The sequence below is a fragment of the Tenebrio molitor genome, chromosome 6 (genome assembly GCF_963966145.1).
Source record: "Tenebrio molitor chromosome 6, icTenMoli1.1, whole genome shotgun sequence".
NCBI lineage: Eukaryota > Metazoa > Arthropoda > Insecta > Coleoptera > Tenebrionidae > Tenebrio > Tenebrio molitor.
Window position 1 is genome coordinate 11,820,627 of NC_091051.1, and position 22,023 is coordinate 11,842,649.

The following is a 22,023-nucleotide window of genomic DNA, read 5'->3' on the forward strand; positions in this document are numbered from 1 at the left end:
ACGCACACAAATCTTATTAAAAAAATTATATAGGTTCTTGGTCAGTTTTGGAAACCAAGTGATATCTATAAACTGCTGTTCAGTCATTGAATTAATGAAATAGTGCCATCAAGAACACTGGTCAACATTTTAACTTTGATGAAACGATTGTTTTCTTAGGGCCAGTTTATAGAAAGAGAATTAAATATTTAATTTTAATGCGCTATTAACCCATGAATCCGAAACTTCAATTGGTTCAATTTGATCACGTGTTCAGTTAATCTCGCATTTGATTACGATTAACTTAATTTCACTTCTGTAAACTGGTCCTTAATGTTTTAACTCCCAAAGTTTAGAAAATAAGATTACAAAAATAGCTAAATAAATAAATAAAAATAAAAAATAATAAATAGTTTGCTCTTGTTTAAAAATTACGCTGAGTTATATTTTTTTGTACGAATTCTCTTAATGTCGGATGTTCAAGATATGAATAAAGATAAACTTCCTTTTATTATAGCATCACTAACACGTGAGAATTTGATTTAAAGATAATTGAAAGCTGGACCTCTCGTTTCAAGGCTTTTGCGAGTCCACATTTTGTATTATATGCAAAGGAGGTAACACAATTTTTATAGGTTCAAATAAAATATTGTTTTGGATATTTTTTACTGCAGGAAGGAGTGATTGTCTGACTGTGATTGTTACATAACACATGCTGTTTTTAAGTGCTAATAATTGTTTTTTACTATTATATTCGTAGGTAATTAACATGCACATATTAACCTAAATTAGCTCATTTCGGCCAGGAAACATTTTAGTTGTTGACTAGTGTAATTATTAAAATATTTTCTCACTGTGACAATTACGAATAAAACAATTGTCTTCTGATTATCAGAATTTGCTAATTATACATATTTGCTTAGGGGGTCATTCACGAAACCCGGTAAGGCTCGATAAGACATTGCAAATTCAAAACCATGGCAAATGATATTGTTGAAGCATTCATTGTATTTGAATTATCCGAGTTTGATGAATCTACCCCTTAGAATTTAATTAATATGTAGTTCTTCATTAATACACAAACATTCTTTGCATTCCATTTAATTTTGTTAAAATATTTAATTAACATCGTTATTAATCTCATTTTTCATAGGATTGTTGCAACAAAACGAGTTTTCGTGAGCTTTATATTTTATTATTTTGGACACAAAATGTAGGCCCAGGTTATTTTAACAAGAAAAAGTCTGAATACAGTAAAAATATTTATTCAAAATTTTCTAAATACGACTATCACCCGCTTTTCAACGGTTCTGAAACAATTCAGTTAATCCCAACCATTGCTATTTTACATTAATAAGTAAAATACAAATTTGACGATAAGTAGATAGTTTGACGTTCCAGAACCCTGCGGCTTTCTCGATTAAAAATAATTATTATATATAAAAATGCAGTCTTAAATATATGAGCACAGTACAAAAACTTACATAAATAACATTACACTAGACTTAACATAAAAAAAACTAATGTTCTTCCGCCGCCATTTTCTTCGCAATTTCTTGACACTCCTCGCACTCGAAGTCTCCTAATGGCAAAAATTATTACAAACGACTCGTTCACTCTAACAAAAACCTTACCTTCAGGATGCGTGCGTGAACATTGATGTTTGAAATTATCCATTTTCTGATTGGCGTATTGTTTGATAGATTCACAAGCTGGTTCCACAATAGACTTGGCCATTTCGACGGCGGGCTCTACGATGGTTTTGGCTTTCTCTACGGCAGGTTCGACTACTGTCTTGGCTGTCTGGACAGCAGGTTCGATCTTCTCGTAGGCCGACTTCACGGTAGGCTCCACGTACGAATAAGCCGCCTCAACCGCAGGAGTTACAGTGTTGTTGTAGTAATCCTTTGTGGTGTTGTACATCTGGCAAATTATCTAAATAAGAGCGTTATATGCCAATTAGATGATTAGATGGTGATGAAGGCACGTCAACATTGCGAGAATGAAATGAACACGGAACTTACCTCGCCAGGGGGGAGCTTCACGGCGGGTACTTTGTTCTCCACGTAGTCCAAACCGCTGCAAAGGACACCGTCGACTTTTTTGATGGGTCCTTCGAGCCCCTGAACTATGGGCACGGCAATGGGCTTTCCTACTTCGACGGCCTTGTGCATCACATTTTCTGCGGTGTTACAAGTCCATTGAGTTACGCCGTTGAACTCCTGCAATACAAGTTGTAGCGAAACAACCTCGAGACGGTTTAACGTGCTTACTTTAACTTTTCCGTAAATGGTGCCGGCGGCTTGAATGGAAGATTCGACCACGGGAAGTTTGGCGATCCTGTTCACGGACTCCATGCAAGTTGGGACGGATGCTGAGCTTACTTGAGTGTCGGCCATTGTTGACTAAAAAAATAAAATTTATTTTCCTGTTTACTTCTCAGATCCGACAAAAAATTCCTATTCTATATGGAAATTAATCTAAAATCGGCCTCCACTTAATGTGGATTTTCACTGAATCTAAATGCTTCCATTGTTACAACTCACTTGAATTTATAAATCTGTTAAACAAAAATGTCGTCGACGTACACCGATAAAATACAATACAATGACGAGTTTTAATGCGAGTTATGGTACTTATAGTGAATAAAGTAGTACTGAAAGGAGACAATAGTCTGATAACGACAACAAAAACTTGATAAGACCTGACAATCGGACTTTTTAACGCACGCTCTCAAGTTCTTATGGGTTTAAAGGTCAAATGAACTGGATAAGTTGTAAAATTACAATTATTTTTTGATTTCGGCTATTTGGTATAAGGTAAAGAGAATGTATTTTTTTAGCAGTTTGTTATCTACACTTCCAAAAATGAGTAAGTAAATAACCCGGATCATAGATAATAATATTCGAATTAAAAAATACACTGAATTAACAGTTCTGGTACAAAAGTGATAAGAATTTGCAAATGTAAACCAATTTCTAGTCTAGAATATTTCAATAACTCTGGTACTGATCTAGTTAATCATTAATGCTACACTCAGCACAAGTGAAGCCCTCAAGTCCTGAACAAATGACTAACACCGAACCTAATTAGGTTTGTTTACTGTTTGTAACACATTAACACACTACTTACATGTCAGTTTACACGTACAACTTCGTTGGAAACACAAGAAATCACTAATAATTTAAATTGGGCAGGTGTTGACCTCTTTAATGCTAGGTATAGTTCACAATAGTTTTTATTGAAGCCGGCAATCGCTTGTATAGTATATATAGAAATAGGGTGGGGGACCCTGCACTCAACATGTCTGTCTCATTCTGAATCACATGATGTACCAATAGGAACGTAGTGAAACAGCGGGGTACAAAGTCCACACCTTGCGGTGTTCGAGAACATTGCGTTATTTTTTGTAATTTTTCACATTTGAAACGGCTTTATTTTTCCAACATGAGACTTTAATTGAGAAGTTCTTTTTCTTTGTAACTTGGTAACTATACCAGAGAAAAACCACATGGGAAATTGGAAGGAAAAAATTAAGGAAAATGTGGTGAGAATCGGCTACAGATTCGCTATCTTCATGACTCATGAGTCATAGTTTAGATGATTGCAAAGGTTACACAATTTTGAGAACCCTAGTCTCGATGTTAGCAGTTCAAAGGGCAACGTTCAGTGGAGCAATTTTACCTCTGGCATTCGTCAGAAAACTACATTAAAGTTTCCCAAATTAAATTTCGTGTAATTAAAACAATGACTCATAGGTAGTTAAAATTTTAATGAAAATGGGACAATCCCGGCGACTACAACCGGGAAGATGAATAGAGAATAAAATACTCTTGTGTCCCCACAGGACTAAATAAATGTCTAAAAATGTTTAATTGTAAGAATGATTACATGGTCTACGTAAAAATGTGATTTTTTGTACAGAGCTCAGAGCATGAAGTTTTGTAAGCGGACATGATTAAGAACAAATTTTATTGTAGTAAAGCACACTGTATTAAAGTTAGTGGTTTGAAGATCACTCACTCTAACATCACACGTTGCAGTTTATTCGTTAACGTATAAAAAACGGTGACAAGCTACAATTTTTCTACAAAATTTATGTAATGTTCCTTCACTCTTGCGGACAATTGTCTTTGTCTATTGCACTTATTCAAAAGTAAATTTTAAACGTAGCGGCATGAACTGTGCGAGTGCGGCGATTTTTTAGTGAGCTTCGACCTTAAGACTGATATGATTTCTAAAGGAATCCCGACCCCCGGGTTATGCAAGTGACCTAAAGGATTTATGTAAATCTTGACACTGATGATAAAATTGTTGACCTCTTCAAACGGAACTCTCGTAAATGACTATCTGGACCATCGGTGGCTTGTGTTCGGCGGCGGCTGTACCCACCGTGATATCTCTTATCACAGCTTCGATGGCGTCCTCCCATTCTTTTTGTTTGAGTTTCTTGTCCTTTTTCGAATGGGAAGATCTCTTCGGCATCGTCACCTACAGGAAATATATTAAATGATATACGCCTAGAATTGTTTCAAATAAATTAATATTAGCAGTAAAATAAAAACTTATCCGATCGATAATTTCTTTTGGATTTCCATACTACATATTATATTTCAAAGTTTAAGTGATTTGTAGAAGATTCGTCCAAGTAGACCGAATAAAATCAAATGAATTTTTTAACTGGAATAAATTGAATATCAACGATTTGCAAACTTTTAGCGACCTTTCCTACATCTTAAATGAATCTTCGGTTTGTTTGGACGATTTTAAATTAGAGAAAAGAAAATCTGAATGAAAAATCAAGGAATATAAATCAATTTGTAGTTTGCTCGTTATTTTATTAAAGCCACACAGTCTTTTTATTCACTCTTGTTGATTTGATCATATTAACTACATAACTGTGTTTCAAGGTAGTTGCTCATTGTTATCTAGTAGGTATGTCGCAAGTTGTACTTAAAACAAAAACAAGTAGGTACATGCATACGTAAGCTGGTAATTTCACTTTAAGTAGTCTTTAAAAAAGTTATACATATAAAAAAGTAGGTATTAACCGTATTATGGAAAATTATGTGAATATTTTAACCGGTGGTATCAGAACTCACCAATATGACTACCTAATTTTTCTTTATGACAATTTTTCAAAGTCGCACCAGATATAAAACAGTCTTAAAAATTCTAATATTTAGGGATTTTATTTTTGTATATTTATGCCACAGCAGACTAGCGTAATAATGATTACTAACTGGGAAAAGTATTGTCCGTCTCAATCAGTGTTAATTAAAATGCTTCTTGTTTAGTTTCTAGTGAAATCCTTCGTTAGCACCTAAATTATAGACAGAAAAATCTTGTAGTATTAACATATTATTATTTTCTACTTGCTAGGTAGTGTTAAATTTAGTTATAACAGATTATGAATCCTAAAACACGTAAAACACAAAGATTTTATCGTTTCTATAAAGTTTAAAACTGTATCAGCTTTTAAGATAATCATAGAGATTTAATAATGAAAAATACTATCAGGAATACTCTTATTTTTTTTTTTTTGTTAAAATTTTGGATGGAGAATATTTTTTCTGTTAAAAAATATAATTTCTCAGCTTAATTAAAACAAATTTAAATGTTATCGTTTCTAGTTCAAGTTCAAATCTACAAAGAATTCAAGTAAACGCTCTCTGTTCCTGTTCCCACATTTTCTTTTTATTTGTTATCTAAGCATAATAAGATAAAAATTAACCCTAACATATTTAAATTTTCTAGAACTGTTCAGCAATTTTCTTCTGTAATTAATGTAGCATAAGGCTGGAGAAATTATATTAAGATTTAATCCGGTAAAATCAAATAGAATGCCAACAAATTTTCAATCTACGTGCGCAATTTTAAATAGTCATATTTTAATGTGGGCATAGTGGAATCAATATTTATTACCAGATGACTCATTTTTGTAACGTATAATTATCAATTCTTATCATCCCAAAGCGATGCATACTTTCACCTAGATAATAACAAAAAGATAAGAACAAGAATTTAGTGTCTTCTAACATTGTTAAAAACTGAAAAAAAAAACGTTATGAATTGGTTTTTACATTTGAGTCGCCGATTTTACATCTGCAGAAAGTATGTGGAATGATTTAGATGATTTATAATTAATCAACAGAATTATAACAATTTTGGTCCATTCTTTAAATAAGTGATGAATAAGTGAATTTTAAATGGTTTAAATTAAATAAATTAATGAATTTAATAACGGTTAAATCTGTGTAAATAAATGTATCGACGGAATTGAAAATGCAACCCACAATACATGTCTAAAAAGCTGGATAATTTAATTTCAGTATGCAGCTTTTTCCAAAGAAAAGCATTTTCAATTTCGTCAGGCTCATTATCATTCGTGAAATAGGTACCCTGTATTGTGCTGAATGCAAACTAATCATTATCAATGTAGATATGAAGGGTGGCTTCGAGTGAAGAAAGACAATTTCAAAAATTGATATTATCGATGTGCATATTTTAGAAGAAGATAGAAGTTATTGACTTGAAGCTATCAGAAAAAAAGAGTATGAAAGTTTTGAAAACAAAGTAATTCCCGTTGAATGATAGTTCTGTTATACAACCCTTTATACAATTCGACTGTTTCAAAACATTCTTGAAGATGGTTCGTACGAGGCACGTCTCGTAAAGCACCTTTGACATGTTCGTGTGTTGCATCGATCCCATTTTATTCGTGCGTTTAAAATATAAATATGGTCGTAAATTTGAGTTGTAAGACTAAAGGAACCGAAATTCGAGCCGCGGGTCGACCAATAAATAACTCTGTTGTCACCTTACCACAGTTAAAACTTTCATGAGGTCCTGCTGAAACGCCATCATGTCTAATCCTGGTGTATTGTCTGCAAGCTTCCTGAAATTTTCAGCCAGAGGTCCTCGGAGCGCACGCAGCTGTCGCCACGATTGGGCATACTGTCGTCTCACTAATTCTATTATAGTGGACGTTAAGGCCAAGCCCACGAGGATGTAAAGCGTGCAAAGCAGCATATAAGTCTGCTGCTCTGGAACAAATACAGATTTTATGGAGGAGGCGCCATCACGAGGCCTTCGACAGTTATTCCCGACTTTATGTCCTCTTTCAGCTCAGCTGGGGTGAAGTATACAGAATTAGAAAAAATTCTTTTTGTTGCTGATCAAAGACGGGATAAAGGCAGATCTTTTCCTGCAATTCAATCCCACGTCAATTGAACCCTTGGGAAATCCGAGACCAATTACCTGCCTTTTTTCCTAAACTCATAAATCGGAAAGTAAGCCGTCAAAATTTAAACTAGGTGAACCGGCAATAACAGAATTGAGGGCCATACAATGTTCACTTTTTATTAAGGCCGAATGGTCACGTTATGGCACAAACAGAAGAACCCTAGGCGAGCACAAAATGTACTCTGCAAAAAGTTAGTCCAAGCGTTGCGAAGCAAGCATTTCATCGTATATTTTATTACGTGATTACAACTGTTGTAAAAAAAAATTGTTCTTATCATTAAGGTACATAAATATCACAAAAAAGTTGTCATGGTAACAATGTGATGACAAAGCTTCCCGAAATGATGTAACTGAAAGCTTCGAAAAATTTAAATTGGTTTCAACAGCACGAGATTATCTCTTATAAAGCTGCAATTATTCAAGTTAATTATTTTCAAATTTCCGTAACAAAACGCGTAGGACCGTACCGCAGCAAATACGTAGTCCTTGAATTTTATTTTCTCCAAGCCTATAAGCTGAAGAATTAATTTTAACTTCTATTATAATTAGAAACCATTTTCTCTTTTATATTCCCAAATTGTTTAATTTATTTTACTTCAAACAAGAATTATGCGATTGTTTATTTCTTTCTGTATAAAATTTACTGCTAATTTGTTCCGGCCGCACAAAATTATATCAATTCGCAACGTTGATATGTAAACTTCCACCAAAGCAAAGACATTTATTTATTTTTCTTTCATTCTTGAAAACTGAAAGACTCAATAAACCGTGGATTAAACAGACCCGACCCTTACATTTACCGTTGCCGTTGATAATGCGATTTAAATGACACTATCACTGTAAAAACAACGGACTGCATTACTTTTACGAGGTTGGACAAAGTAAAAGAAATATTAATTTTCTGAGAAAATACTCTCAAAGCTTGAGGTAATTACGATAAGATCAACAAAAAATGTGTCACTCTGTACCATTTGACCAACCTTCAACTTATCGACGTTCAGGTCATTGTCATTTTATGCACCCCTCGACCCGTGAAATTAAACAGAGAATATTGGCGTCGACCCCAACGCATAAAGTGTGGATTTTTCGATGAAAACATGATCCTATTGAGCATCATTCAAAACTGTTTAATTTAATTAGAGAGTTTTTGAGCTAGTTCACAACTTAACGCCTTAATTCCTTCGAGACCTCATAAAACTTGCGTGTCCTCGGCGTTCAACATTCAACAATGTCTTTAGACCTCGCTACAATAAATTAGCGAAAGCTCATCTCGCTCTAACCTACAGATTAAGCAAACAAGTGATGCAAGTTATATTGATCCTCGGGGGCGGTATTAGGACCAGTACTAATTTTTATATTGAAACAAGAACTGTGTCTAGTTGCCAATTAGAAATGGACTCAGAAGGCGTTTCTGGAGAAAATTAACAAAACTCGACGACATTTGCTTCTCAAAATGGAGTTTATAAAAAAGAACGTCTTAAATGAAATTTGTAAAACGCTAACAACTGAAGTTTTTCAGTGCTGCAGGGCAATGTAATAAACTGTATATTGCATCTAGTTTGTTGCTTCTTTTTAAACGAGGCCTTCTTACGAACTTTGCCGGGTAAATATTTGTCTCAATTTAGCACAGCTCAAAATTTGTTGGGAGTCATAAAAATCGGGTTCCACCCCGAATCACATTTAACTTCATATTTTCTCGGCACTTAACGCTTTGTATTTTTTATGATCTCTCTTCCTCGCTCCAGACTGAGCCTTGGCACCAAATTGGACGTAACAAATTTGGAAAGTGATGCCACCAACATATCGCGTTATTATTATCACAATGTAAACATTGAATGAAGTGGAAACCATTGTTACGACAGCATTTCATTTTCCTTTCCATATTAAACCAGCAGGGGTGCATCATTATTGCCCCAAACCGCGGGAGTTTATTAATGCATACGCGAGATTGAATGAAATAATCCTTACTTGGCACTAAATCTCCGAAACCGATTGTGGTCATTGTTATGAAACAGAAATAAAATCCCTCGAAAAAAGTCCAGTCGTCTTCCCATATCACGAAAAGTCCTGCTCCTGCTGCCAAGTATACAAATAGAAAACAGACCGCTGATAAAGCGTAGGACGATGTCCTGCGGGCGACCATCGCACTCCTGCAACAAATCTGATTTGACAATGTCGGTGCTAGTCCTGGGAATTTACCTGAATTTGGTGGGCAGTGGTGGTATGTGTTTCACCAGTGTTGAGACGGTTGACGCGAATAGCCGGCCCCAGTCCGCAATGACGCTGAGGGTGAGGGGTATTCCCACAAGAGCGAATACTATGCAAAAGGCGCGACCTTCAACCGTTTCAGGTGCAATGTTTCCGTATCCTGAAAGAACATATTTTATCGGAAATTTATTTAGATCGTACGACATCGATAGTCTAATGCTCGAGTCTTATCGCGGGAAGAATGCTGCAATGATTTGCAAGGGTAGTTTATCAGCGAAACTTTCTGCTTTCAGCTGATTAAACTCGTCAGGAGAAATATTGCTGCATGAATATGTCACGACAAGAATTTTAAATTTTTCAAAGATAAACAGTTATTACACTTTTATAAAATTAAATAAAAAAATAAAACTGTTTTCGCCCCACTAATTAGTAAGATAGTATTAAATCCAAACACCACTGAAATAGCTTTCAGTTTAAAAGAGACATAAGAAGGAGCCAGACAAAGTGGCTAATTAAAACGCAAGTGCAGAAGAAACAAAGAGTAGAAAGTGGACGGGATTAAAACAACATTCTTCAGACGTTATCATCTTATTCCATTAAAGGCAAATGAAGAAGACAAATAAATACCTACAAAGCTAATAGCAATTTAACACACAAATGTTGCTCTTTACCCTAATAGTAAACAATTTCTTGCTAATAATTTTAAAACTAAAATACGTTTCAATTCATAACAATGAAATTTTCTGCTGAGAAAGTTATTGCTCTTTATGGTTGTGTCTATTTATGATACATGGGGCGTGTTCGATAATTACATTAGCATGTCGAAACAGATACAATGATATATTACCCGAATAACACCAAGAACAAAAAAATCGATAAGAGCATAGTATTTTCATTTTCATAAATTTCCAGACGTTGTGGCACGAACGTCATAATCCATAAATATTCGCTGATTCCACCCTGCAGTTGATCGTAGCGTAAGCTTCGAAAGCACAGCAGGAACGCACCAACAGTTGCCTACATTCCTTCAAACTGGTCTGCAACACGTTATGCTTGTAAATAGCTGATTATACAGAATTTTAACTGCAGCTTTCTCATCTGAGGCCTCGAACTCTTCGAAGAAAAAAATTAATACAACATGTTGACCTTTTTTAAGCCGTCAGTCAAGTTGTAAGCACAGCTTTCCTGAGACCAAATCGATTTTGGTATTACGTAGCGCGGAAAGCTCAAACAATATACATACTTTTATGTAAACCTAGCCATTACAAGCTGTGGTGATATTTAAATCAGAATTTTAATGTGGTAAATAATTATCATAGTTTTAATACTAGATATTCGAGTTAATGTTGCACATCTCAATATTTTTCTATTTATTAAAAGTGTATTTTTATGATGAGTTAAATCGTTACTCATACTAAAGAATGACTCAAAGTGGATCTAAGAAAACATACAAAGAATCAGCTGTAAAAAAATTAAACAACGTGGATCTAACTTTTTTTTAATTCAGATTATCTCGTACTGATATATCTGAAGAATTTTAACAACATTTGTAAAACAAAAGGAATAAATTTTACATCTGGCTGAACGCCAATTTTATAACTACATTTACACCGTGTGAAATGTGGAAAAACATTTCCAACAAATATTCAAAGCCAACTAACAATTGCGTAATTTCTATAGGTTGTAATTATTAAAGCACTAAAATATCTTCTACATAAAATTTTATTCAGCGAAAGTAGTTACCCATGCAATCACTGAAATTAATTTCGTTCTGTAATTTTCTTTTAATATGCGAAACAAACAATCACACTTTACACGACGATATGTTTACCCTTTTTCCATTTTATGACGCGTTGGCCACTCAGCCGCAAACTTCTCTATTTATATTTTGTCTACATAGACGGCCATTATTTATCCAGTGGAGCAAGGAAAAGCCAAAAGGAAAGAAAAAGCAAATGCGTTAACGCTTCAAAAACAGAATCAAAGTCATATAAATTTACCCACCAATATTCATACATTAGTCTGTACTTAAATATTCATTTGTCATTTGTTAACTGTTTCTCCGCAACATTGTTAAATTAATCTAACAGCTATCGTGGTAAGTTTATCTAGTTAGAGTGGGTCATTTGGAGTACCAACAAGGGACGACATAATCAAATGCATCATGTATGAGCCAATTTACGAAGACCGTAAGTGGCAAAATTAGGAAAATATGGTCATGGTTATAAAAAATATAACAATTTAGACCAAAAAGAGGGTCCACCGAGAGGCATTTGAATTGATCAGGTGTAGACTATCACGCAATATGGCTTCAGAATGTGGACAGCAGCGATCATTATTGTTGCAACGAAGTAAAAACGTCAAATCAATTTTAATAATGATCGTCATCAACCCAACTATCAAACGATGATGTATTGTTGCTTATATTTGTTACTCGAACATGTCAAACTGTCAGAGATTATTTTCCCTAATATTCGCCTCTAATTTCCTGTAGCAAGTCCAGAATTAACAAAGTGATTTATGATGGCATGAAAAGTACAAAAACAAATACCTTGATTTGTTTTCTTATTTAAACAAGACAGGTCGTAAACAGTTTTGTATTTTGTTTCGATTCGATTAAAGTGCTACTGTCCTATAAAAAAATCCAAAAGAACGTGTATCACTACAAATGTTTCTACCTTTATGACTAAGTCTTCAAAGATATTTCAAATTAAATTTTAGATACTTGCGATGCAAATGTGTCTCAAAAACGAGTTTTCAGTCAAATTTCTTCCTTTGGTAATAAATTCTGAAAACACTGGTTTATATCTAAATCATGGCTTACTTTCGTGAAAATGTGACGTGAACAAAATGTGGTGATAATTTACTATCATACCTTGTGTTCTACCGCCTTTTCCTTCGTCCTGTCATCACTATCAGAATGCAAAATGAACATTAGCACGAACATTTTAATTGATGAAAATATCAAATTATATTTTCGCGCCAGGCGTACCAAGCAAAAAGCGAAAGATTGCGTGTTGAGTCTTCCTATAATACAGCTACTGAGTAGCTTTTAATATACTATCCTATAAGACATAAATATGGTTCAGGATCAAAAACGCTTAAGGAAAGTAGGCTAATGTGTTACACATCCCCACGATGCTCTAGATATTGGCCCGTTAAGGACAACAGATCAATAGGAAAAAGTACAATATTTGTCCTGGACGAAGAACTGCATATTTGTTTGTACAGAGATTTATGTTCCCAAATGTTCTAGAAATACTGAGGCAAATTATTTCGTTTCCGGCATGCGACAAGGAAACTGGAGCGAAATTATGTTGTAGAATTAAATTGAACTACTTCGAATAAAAATATGCTGTTTGTAATTCCTAAAAAGAAATAACAATTTTAATAGTGCAGTATGAGTTTGGGATTTTTATTAGCTGTAACGTCCATTTTATTATTTTAATTTTTATTCCTAACAATTCATTTAGTTTGAGAGTTAAGCAAAGCAAACATTTCAACAGTAAAATTTGGAAGAAAAATGTGTGGTTTAGTCTAAAATCTCGAAATTTGCATCTATTTATTGGGTAATTTAACCTTCCAGTTTAAAACGTTTCGTTCCATTTAAAAAAGGAATTCGCAAAGCTTCGACGAAAGACCTGAAAAACACGGAACCACAGAAATAAATTAAGGTTGGGTGAGAAGAATCAAATTTCGAATATATTTTTGTGAAAAGCTTCAAGCAATATTTATTGTCCTAAGTGCGATGTATAAATTTTGAATACATAATCTCCAGTAAAATTTAAAAACAAATAAGAGCCGGTTTCACCAACGTGACAAATTAATATACGAAAACGTAACAATAGATAACTAAAATAACGAAGCATTTTAACCTACAGTTAATTTTAACTGACGTTGGTGCAACCGGCCCTTAGTAAATTAGTTAGTTGGTAGTCTAATTTTGAAATTTCTAAAAGTGCTTTTAGAAGTGACACAAGTGATATATGGCTAAACCCTACAAAAAGGGTTAGGTGTGGAAATACTTAAAGTGCTGTTTTCTAATATACATAACATTTAGGATGTAGGTGTCGCATTAAATTCGTGTGTTTGTAGTGATAACTTTGGATGTTACAAAATTATATAAATCAACGAGGAATTAATGTTGGTTTAGGATTTATCGTGAACCTTTCGTAGAGCCATAAAATATGCCCACGAGGACCTAAGAATCTAAAATTATTGCAAAAATAAAACTATACTCCACCAAAAATAGTGTTATGTTTACGTACGCTCGTAAATGTCATTAAACTGATAGGAAACACATTCCCAACAAACAAAATAATGGGTTTCTGAGTTCGCTGCATCAAAAACAGTAAATCTTTTTTAAAGGATTGAGGACATTGGTACCAAATACACGAGTACGCCGAATAATGCAACTTTTCACTCTGAAAACAGTTTATAATTTTAAAAAAAGCGTTGATGCTGTTTGATTACCTTCAAAACGACTTCATTTCCGAACCAGCAGTACAAGAATATTTGAGTGAAAATAGCTGTTTGATAAAACAACAACATCACGAACGTTGCATTAAACGCTGTAAGCTAAATTTGATGTTTCACAAAAATAGTAACAGAATAATTGAGTATTTACCAATGAAAGGAGAAACATTGTTTCGCACAAAACAAGAACGCTTGTGATGAACTGAACAAACACTATGTTCCCAAAAGCCAATCCGATCGATTGAGCCAAACTAAAATTGCAATTCTTTATGCAGATCAAGTAACAACTAACAATTCTACTTACTCCAGAATTAATTTGTGATGCTGAATGCATCTGCGTAAACCTTCACTCAAAGATTCGAAATCTTCAGCTTTGCCCAAATTGCTAATCTCGTCGCTGAGTGCATCGCATTGGGCCCCCGTTTGTACCATCAACATTGCAAACAAAGTGTCCATTGCTACGTTGCTCAACGCATGGTAGCATATAAAGATACTTTGCCAAGTGTAAGTCGCAACGTAGTATTTGGACGACAAATGATCAAACGGGAACCAGGCGTTCGACGGCAGTCGTCTTTCATTATCCAGAATTGGAAAGAAAATCCACATGCCCAAAGTCAAATCGGCGGTAATGAAAAAATAGTAGAACACAAATTTTGACAAAAAGATACCCGCTTTTAGTAATTTAGTTTGTTCCTCATTTCGGGGTTGAAACTCTTTTGTCTGAAAAGTTCTCACAATGTTTTCGATTCGTTCGTGATTTCTGTGGAAAATATTCGCCTTTATGATGACAGCAACTGTGCTCAACAGATTGTAAATTGTGGCAGTTACTTCTTCCGTATTGTCGAGATTTTTCAATAAATTCATCAGTCCCGTCAAATTGTACAAATACATGCCAAGCATCACAAAGCGCGTGTATATTTTATAAAGTGTCTTGTTGCCAAAAGGCCAGTGGCCTGTAGCTTTGAAAAGTAATAAATTTGCAGAAACCCCTTTATTTAAGTCTAACTGCATTGTTCCGATTGTTAAAACTTCAAACGGTACACTGACGTTTGATCGTTTAATTTGAACACGTTTATATAAGAAGGTAGGTGGATTAAATATTCAACAGTTCAAGAAAAATATGTATAATGAAATATTTAACTAGAAATTACTGTCATTAAGCGCCATCATGAATCTATAACGAGTTTAAATAATTCAAGATAGGTGTTGCACTTTTAGTATTTCCTTTCTGACATGAAAGTTGAACGCATACCTAACTATTAACCTCTAAAGACTGGATAATGGGTCGACTTTATAAGATGATAAAAAAAACTTGGCTAAAGTGGCTCCAGAAACCTCGATTTTTCTTGATTTATAAAAGCAAATGTGACATCTTCGTTATAAAATCTCCGTCTAGAACGACCCTACGGGTATAGAATCTAATAATTTTTTTTTGTCTAAGGATTCATATTTTTTACGATAGCTTTTCACATAACTTGCAGTCATGGGTATTAAAGACATAGTCATTTGTAGAAATAAATCTTTTAGCTACTACTTGGAAAGTCTGAAAGAACAATTTGCTCACGTCTCACCGTAACTTCATTGAAGTCGGAACATGAAAAATAGATTATTTTCTAGTGCAAAGTGCAACTACAGCTTTAAGAAAAATATGTTTGAAATTTACGCTCCACGTCTAATGGAAAACTCTACTCTAATTTTAAATGAAGTTCATTTCAAAAGGACAAAAATATAACTAGGTATTCCAAGAACTACAAATATATGTATATGTTATTTTAGTGAAAAAAAAAATGTATACACGATGAAACGGTTTTATGCAATATACAGCGTGTCGCAGCTAAAATGACGACAGCCTTATATTTTCGTTAAGTTTAAGAGTAAAAATTTAAATTTTTGCACACTCGTAGAAGTTTATGAGATGAAAATGAAGAAAGAAATTATCAGAAAAAGTTGTTAAGAATCCAATTTTATTCTCCCATATCGAATTTCAAGTCAAAATACGCTTTTTATTTTTTTGTACTTAATTTCCATTACATAATTCATAGTTTCAAAATCAGTTGGTGTTCCAATATCTATTTCAATTTTTGTTAAATAAAGAATAAACAATACATACAGGGTTATCCATGAGTAATAATAATAATAACGAAATTTGTGATGCAGCCAACATTACATTTGCACCGATTATATGGATTTAAAAAATATATTTTTATATTTACATACATAGTCAACATGTCCGACATTACATTTGTCAAATTTAATCAAAATCATTATGTGAAATAATTAATAATAACACGAACTAAAAAAAACTTTGGAGACATGTATTGCTGGTTGCATCATAATTTTGTTAGGCTTATTATTACCTTGTAAACTTCGTCCAGTGAGAGATTGGGAGATTTTTAATTGTATTAATTTAACCCAACACTACAAAATGCACTAGAATATATTAGTTAAAGCATAATTGCAGGGCAAAAATATTACTGCTTGAAGAATATGTATATGTATTTCAAATTTTACGTGCGCTAGCTACTCCTTGCTCTACGTACAATTTAATGACTTTTATGTCACCCAATCTCTCGCTGGACAAACTATACAGGTGTCCCAGAACTGGCTCCCCAGAGAAAACAGGCATGTGCCGACAACGAAAGAGACTCTAAATTGAGTAAAATAAATTTTCTGCTAGCTCAAATTACCGAGTTATAAACTTTTTAATTTCACCAATCCCGGAAGCTCGTCCTCAGGTATTACTAAAAAATGCGATCGGTTGCTAAACAACAACAAAAAATCTATGATATCGCACAAATCAATGAAATGTTTGGGCAACTGGAATTTTGACGTTTTCCGATATAAAAATTCGTTGACGTTTATCTGTCATCAACATCAATACTTGACAATTGCAAAAGATAACTTCGAAATATAACAATAAAAATGGCGATTCTAAAAAGAACCATTTATTTAAGTAGGTAATAATGTTACAGCAGATGTTCGAAATGACCACCATTCATTTGTATGCACAATTGTGCTCTACGTAACAAACTTCTTGTAGTAGAGTTAGTTATCATTTCTTCAGTAACTGAAACAAAAGCCTCCTGAATTCGAACTCTCAAATTCAGCCTCTGAATTTATGGGCCGCCGATAAATGATTCAGATCTGGAGACCTGGCAGGCCAATGATGCGGTCCTCCTCGACCGATCCAGCGCTGTGGATATTGGTTATCCAAAATTTCCCGAACGTTTCTGCTAAAATGTGGTGGAGCACCATCATGTTGGAACCAGTCATTTATGTGATAAGCAAGAGGTACAATTTCAAGTAAATCAGGTAGCTCCGTGCCAATGAACTGAGCATATCTTGCCCCCGTTAATGTTCCGGGGAATTCAAACGGTCCAATCTAGAGCAGGGGATTCGGAATTTTAACAAATGGAAGGATCCCCCACACTTATACTTGCCAAACGATTGCCCAATAGCCCAGTCCACAAATTAACAGAAAACCTATGTTGAAAACCTCTGGGAAATAATTCTCTTGAATTTTCCTCTGCCCAGATATGAAGGTTGTGATAATTGGAACAACCTTACCGGCAAAATAGCGACTCATCAGAAAACAGTACCTATCCGTGACAAGAAGTGTGGACATCGTTTTGGTTTATTAACCATAGACAAAACTCTCGCCTAATTGGATAATGCTCTGGCAGAAGATGTTGTACTCGTCTATAGTGGTACGGATGCCTCCTATTATCAGCTAGAACTCTCTGCACCGAACTCTTGGATAAACCCATTTCACGAGAAACTGTTCGAATACTCCGGGTGCCGTCTTCCTCAAAGACATTCAATACGGCTTCCTCGTGTTCGACAGTCCTTACATTTCTTGAAACAGCCCCAACTTCTTCTTCGAACTGCTGCATCTGACCGGTTTCTCGACCCCGAGCTATTAATTTCAGGATTGTTTTATGATGACTTTGTCTATGTGGAAATTGTTCACTGTACAACCTTACTGCTTCACGTGCATTGTTCCCACATCGTGCAAAAGTAAGAATCATATCTACGTACTCAGAGGAAGAATACATGTTAAATGATACACTTGAATTAAATATCGCAGCGAAATTGTATAACAAATGTCAAACTGACGTAAATAATCATTCTAATAAATATAGTGGACCAAATCTAATGGACAGAATTATAGAGGTTTACGGATAAAAAGGAAACCTAGGCAACGCAAAATTGCGATTATTCCACCTTAATGATGCTCAACTCTGATTGGTCAACTTCAGAATGTCTTTTCTCGGTTATCATTTGAGATAGGACTTTTTTTCTTCAAAATACACGTTAATATATTCGCCCTAAGGCTCCCTTTTTTCTCTGGGGAGCCAGTTCTGGGACACCCTGTATACAGTTTTTTTGTTTTGACAAATCTTTTTTCGGTTTTATGGCACTACAGCTAAAATGTATGTAAAAATATCGAATCACGAAACTCGATATATGAGGTCAAAATTAGAAGCTGAAAATTTTTTTCTGATAACTTCTTTCGATATCTCCTACGCGAAGTACAATTTCGAGAATTGGCTCCATTTGTGAGATCACAGTTATAAACCTGAAACGTTCCAACTTATGAAGTTCTAATCTCTATTCCCACACATAACGAAGTTATCAGACTCTCGTCATATTAAGTAATAACACACTGTATATCAAATAAATCATGATATTATTATTAATTCTCTCATGAGTGTTATTACCTAAGGTGTTTATCATCATGTACGACTTAATTTACCCAAATTAACATCAGTCGCCGTTAGGATGCAATATTAATACTATGATGAATATATACCGTGCAATTATTATGCTCCATAATTCAGTCTAAATTGTCAAATTCAGAAATGAAAAAAACTCAGTTTTATACGTACTTATCCTGTAGAAAAAACCTACTGCAACAAAATTCTCCTTAACGAGTAGTCGAGTACAACCAGTAAGTTAAATATTTCCTTTCTTTCACAAGTAATTGTATTGCACATTTTTGATTTGCAACTTTCCAAACAATCATAAATATATTTATCGACACAACAGTTTTTTCCAGATATCTCCCCAGCATCCATTTAAAAGTTCTGTTGTGGTTTCTGTTTCGTACATAAATATTTTAAACGTTTCAACTTCCCGAAAACGTTTTCTTGTATTATAAAGCAATGTTGCAACCCTCTTACTTGTTTCAAGAAAACGAACGGTAATGTCTAAATTTCAATCTTTTTATTGGGCAATTTGCGTACGTCTCATCCGATTTAAAAGGGAAAACCAAATACTTAAATAGAAAGAGAAATAAATTAGCTTGAATTGGATTCGATGAAAGTCTCGTATTTTAGCAGGACGGATCAGTTTGCTAATTCATTTATCTAATCAGAATAACATTTAGCCAAGTAATGGAAATAAACGGTTCTCAGTAACTACACAATAATTTATTTTTCAAATTTGATTATTTTTCAGTAAAATTTAAACAAAATTATGCACTTCAGTAAAATTACTTCCAAATGTACAAATAAAAATATATAAATCTCACGATTGAAATGTACAGTGGCAATAATATGTATTGTTCTTTTACTCGATCAATGTTCTTTTTTTGTTGTTGTGCGGCACCAAATGTGTTAAAAATCAATTCCAAATTAAATAGAGGTTTTTTATATGCTACAGGTTAGAAACCATCACCAAAATACTTTAGCATTTGTGCGTGTGTAAAATAATCTGGCTATTAGATTCTTAGTTGCGTAAATATTTTTTCAATTTTCATTTTCTAATTGATCATGAAATGGAAAATCTACAGATGAGTATGAACCTCAAATTTCAAATAACGTCCGTCATCAGGATGATGGATGTTTTAACATGACTATGCAAAGTTTAAAGTTATCCTTTGTAATTACCTACATACCTATTATTATGTTGTTAATATTTTTAATATTAACACAATTTGAAACAATTAGAATAGACTTTCAAAAACAATCTCGAAGGACTTTAACATTCATTGTGAGTAATAAAAAGAATAGATAAAGATAATCGACGATAAAAGAAACATAAGAAGTCAAAATGAAAAACTGAATGCCATTATGATAAATCAATGTATTTTCCAAGAGTCAAAGAAATTCTTACCCTAATAACAATAAATAATTTTTTACTCTCGTCTCTAAGCTGTGTGCTTTTTGTTTAGAGTAGGAGGGAGCTTTCATTTTGTGGATTTTTCGTTTTGTTAGCTTCTAAATACAAGTCCTGACAACATCGAATATAAGCTTCATAAATTAACTCGATATTACTTCCTTTAATTCAGAATCATCCATCACTTTAGATCCTTGGCAAACATTAAAAGTCGCGCGTCTTTATGGTTTATTCATGAGTGACAGATTAAAAATATATGTGGTTTGCAGACTTCAACGTTGAATTAGACATGTATTAAGCACACGAAATCGAGAGTTTTAACCTCGTTTAATCGAACCCCCTTGTTATGGAGTAGAAAACTCTTAATTCGAGTGGATAATTAATTATTGCTGTTTACTTACCAATAGTCGTTAAAACGGTCGATGAAAAAAACACCGCTTTCAGTGTGGTCCATTTCACCAAATGTTTTTGAGGAAAAAGGGTTTTCCCTTTTGTACACATGTCTTCAAGAATATTCTCGTAAGTTTCTAGTTCATTCGAGATGAAATAATTCAAATTTTGTATATCGGTATTATTCACTATTTGTTGTATCAAATTTTCGCGTTTTGATATCACTGTTGTATTAAATTCATTTATCCAAGACATTTCGTAAGGGTATTCGAAGTGCCGGAAAATCTGAAACAAAATATTTACTTAAAGAAAGTGGGCTGAATTGATACTCATTTTAAATTTAGTTTATAGTACGGATAGATTGTGTAAATTGTTTTATTTAATTCGATCACTTATTGAGCATTCTCTGAATTCGCGAGAGTTATTCAGGCAGTTCCTTCGTGCTTCCAACTTCTTTCCAGATCTGTAATTGTTTATTTTCTCTGCAGACGGAAAAATCAAAATTCGATCCACGCCTCGGATCAAACCAGAAAACAAACTCTCGTTATAGAACTTAATACCTAACTCGAAGTTGTTGCTCTCTGCCAGTGCCAAATTATTATTTTTACGATATCTTCTCTTATGTTGCTTCCCGGATGTTTATCGATAAAAAGAAAAATTTACAACATTCTTGCATGAAACTGATATTCGTTTCCTTGTACACATGCATCAGAAGACAATCGTACTTTGGAACATTTAACTAAATCGAACCAAGATAAAAGTTTCAAATTCGTCTCGTATAAACTGTGTAACGGTCGCTCGAAAACGTGAAAAACATTTATCTCTCTGATGTTTTGATTGATTAAGCGTTGCAATTTGCAACTGAGGTAAGGTAAGAAAAATAACTCATATTTTCTGCTAAGCCTCAAATGGAAAGCAATTTACAAAATAAATAATATTGTAGAATCATTAAAGTGGAACAGATATCTACCCAAGTGTGATAATTTTCTATTAAACTTCACTTTATTTAAAAAGCACTCTAAAGATTTCACTAATTATAGAAGTAATTCAAGAAGAGTTCCCAACGTTTAAATGCGAATATTACGTATAGTTTAAATTAATTATTATTTTAACTAGCTATAGCTGTTAGTATCGCTTAGAGTCTTAGATCAAAGCAAAAGTTTTAAGTCGGCTTTATTTTATTAGCAACCAAAGAGATAAACACCAGAACACGTGTCATCAACATTATTATAGTTTTCTTGTCTTAAGGAAGCGCAGTTTAAAGCTAAGAAAAAAAGTAGAAAACTGTCAATGTCCGTACCAAACCCCCTGCGACGGTGTACCCCATCAAAATAATTAAAAGTCCAATATGTTGCAGAACTCCTTTTAACCGCAGTCTTTTCCACCAATTTTTAAGTCTAGTCTTAAAGTCCATTGGGGAACTAATGTAAACCGTCGTCTCCATCATTTCGGGTGCCATTGTAATTAAGCAAAGTCACTCTTATGAAACACGCACCACGTACAAGATAGCCGTCATGACCACGTCCTTTTGTGCGAGAGGCTGCTCTGGAGTCAACTAGACGCGAAAGCGTCGCGACGCTCTATGATACCCGAATCTTAAAACTA

At 34.0% G+C, this 22,023-nt stretch overlaps 3 protein-coding genes across 5 annotated transcripts; all 3 read right to left on the reverse strand.

The window, feature by feature from the left end:
• Window positions 1-1,228: 1,228 nt before the first annotated feature.
• On the reverse strand, window positions 1,229-3,270 carry LOC138134120 (lipid storage droplets surface-binding protein 2-like). Of its 3 annotated transcripts, none has more exons than XM_069052203.1 (5): window positions 3,112-3,270; window positions 2,253-2,384; window positions 2,004-2,201; window positions 1,614-1,902; window positions 1,229-1,561 (listed from the first exon to the last, which is right to left on the reverse strand). In XM_069052203.1, exons 2-5 carry the CDS (start codon window positions 2,376-2,378, stop codon window positions 1,500-1,502), a joined length of 675 nt encoding a protein of 224 aa, XP_068908304.1. In that variant the 5' UTR covers window positions 2,379-2,384; window positions 3,112-3,270; the 3' UTR covers window positions 1,229-1,499. The 3 variants fall into 3 exon arrangements, with proteins under 3 accessions (XP_068908304.1, XP_068908302.1, XP_068908303.1); XM_069052201.1 differs by having other exon boundaries at window positions 1,614-1,914; XM_069052202.1 differs by lacking the exon at window positions 3,112-3,270 and adding an exon at window positions 2,526-2,684 and having other exon boundaries at window positions 1,614-1,914.
• Window positions 3,271-3,820: 550 nt separating this feature from the next.
• On the reverse strand, window positions 3,821-22,005 carry LOC138134117 (TWiK family of potassium channels protein 7-like). Its single transcript, XM_069052196.1, has 6 exons — window positions 21,719-22,005; window positions 20,430-20,703; window positions 9,424-9,592; window positions 9,193-9,374; window positions 6,805-7,025; window positions 3,821-4,470 (listed from the first exon to the last, which is right to left on the reverse strand). Exons 1-6 carry the CDS (start codon window positions 21,875-21,877, stop codon window positions 4,303-4,305), a joined length of 1,173 nt encoding a protein of 390 aa, XP_068908297.1. The 5' UTR covers window positions 21,878-22,005; the 3' UTR covers window positions 3,821-4,302.
• Window positions 12,866-14,940, reverse strand: LOC138134118 (odorant receptor Or1-like). The gene is made up of 5 exons (XM_069052198.1): window positions 14,213-14,940; window positions 14,060-14,159; window positions 13,906-14,010; window positions 13,701-13,856; window positions 12,866-13,641 (listed from the first exon to the last, which is right to left on the reverse strand). Exons 1-5 carry the CDS (start codon window positions 14,917-14,919, stop codon window positions 13,582-13,584), a joined length of 1,128 nt encoding a protein of 375 aa, XP_068908299.1. The 5' UTR covers window positions 14,920-14,940; the 3' UTR covers window positions 12,866-13,581.
• Window positions 22,006-22,023: the final 18 nt, after the last annotated feature.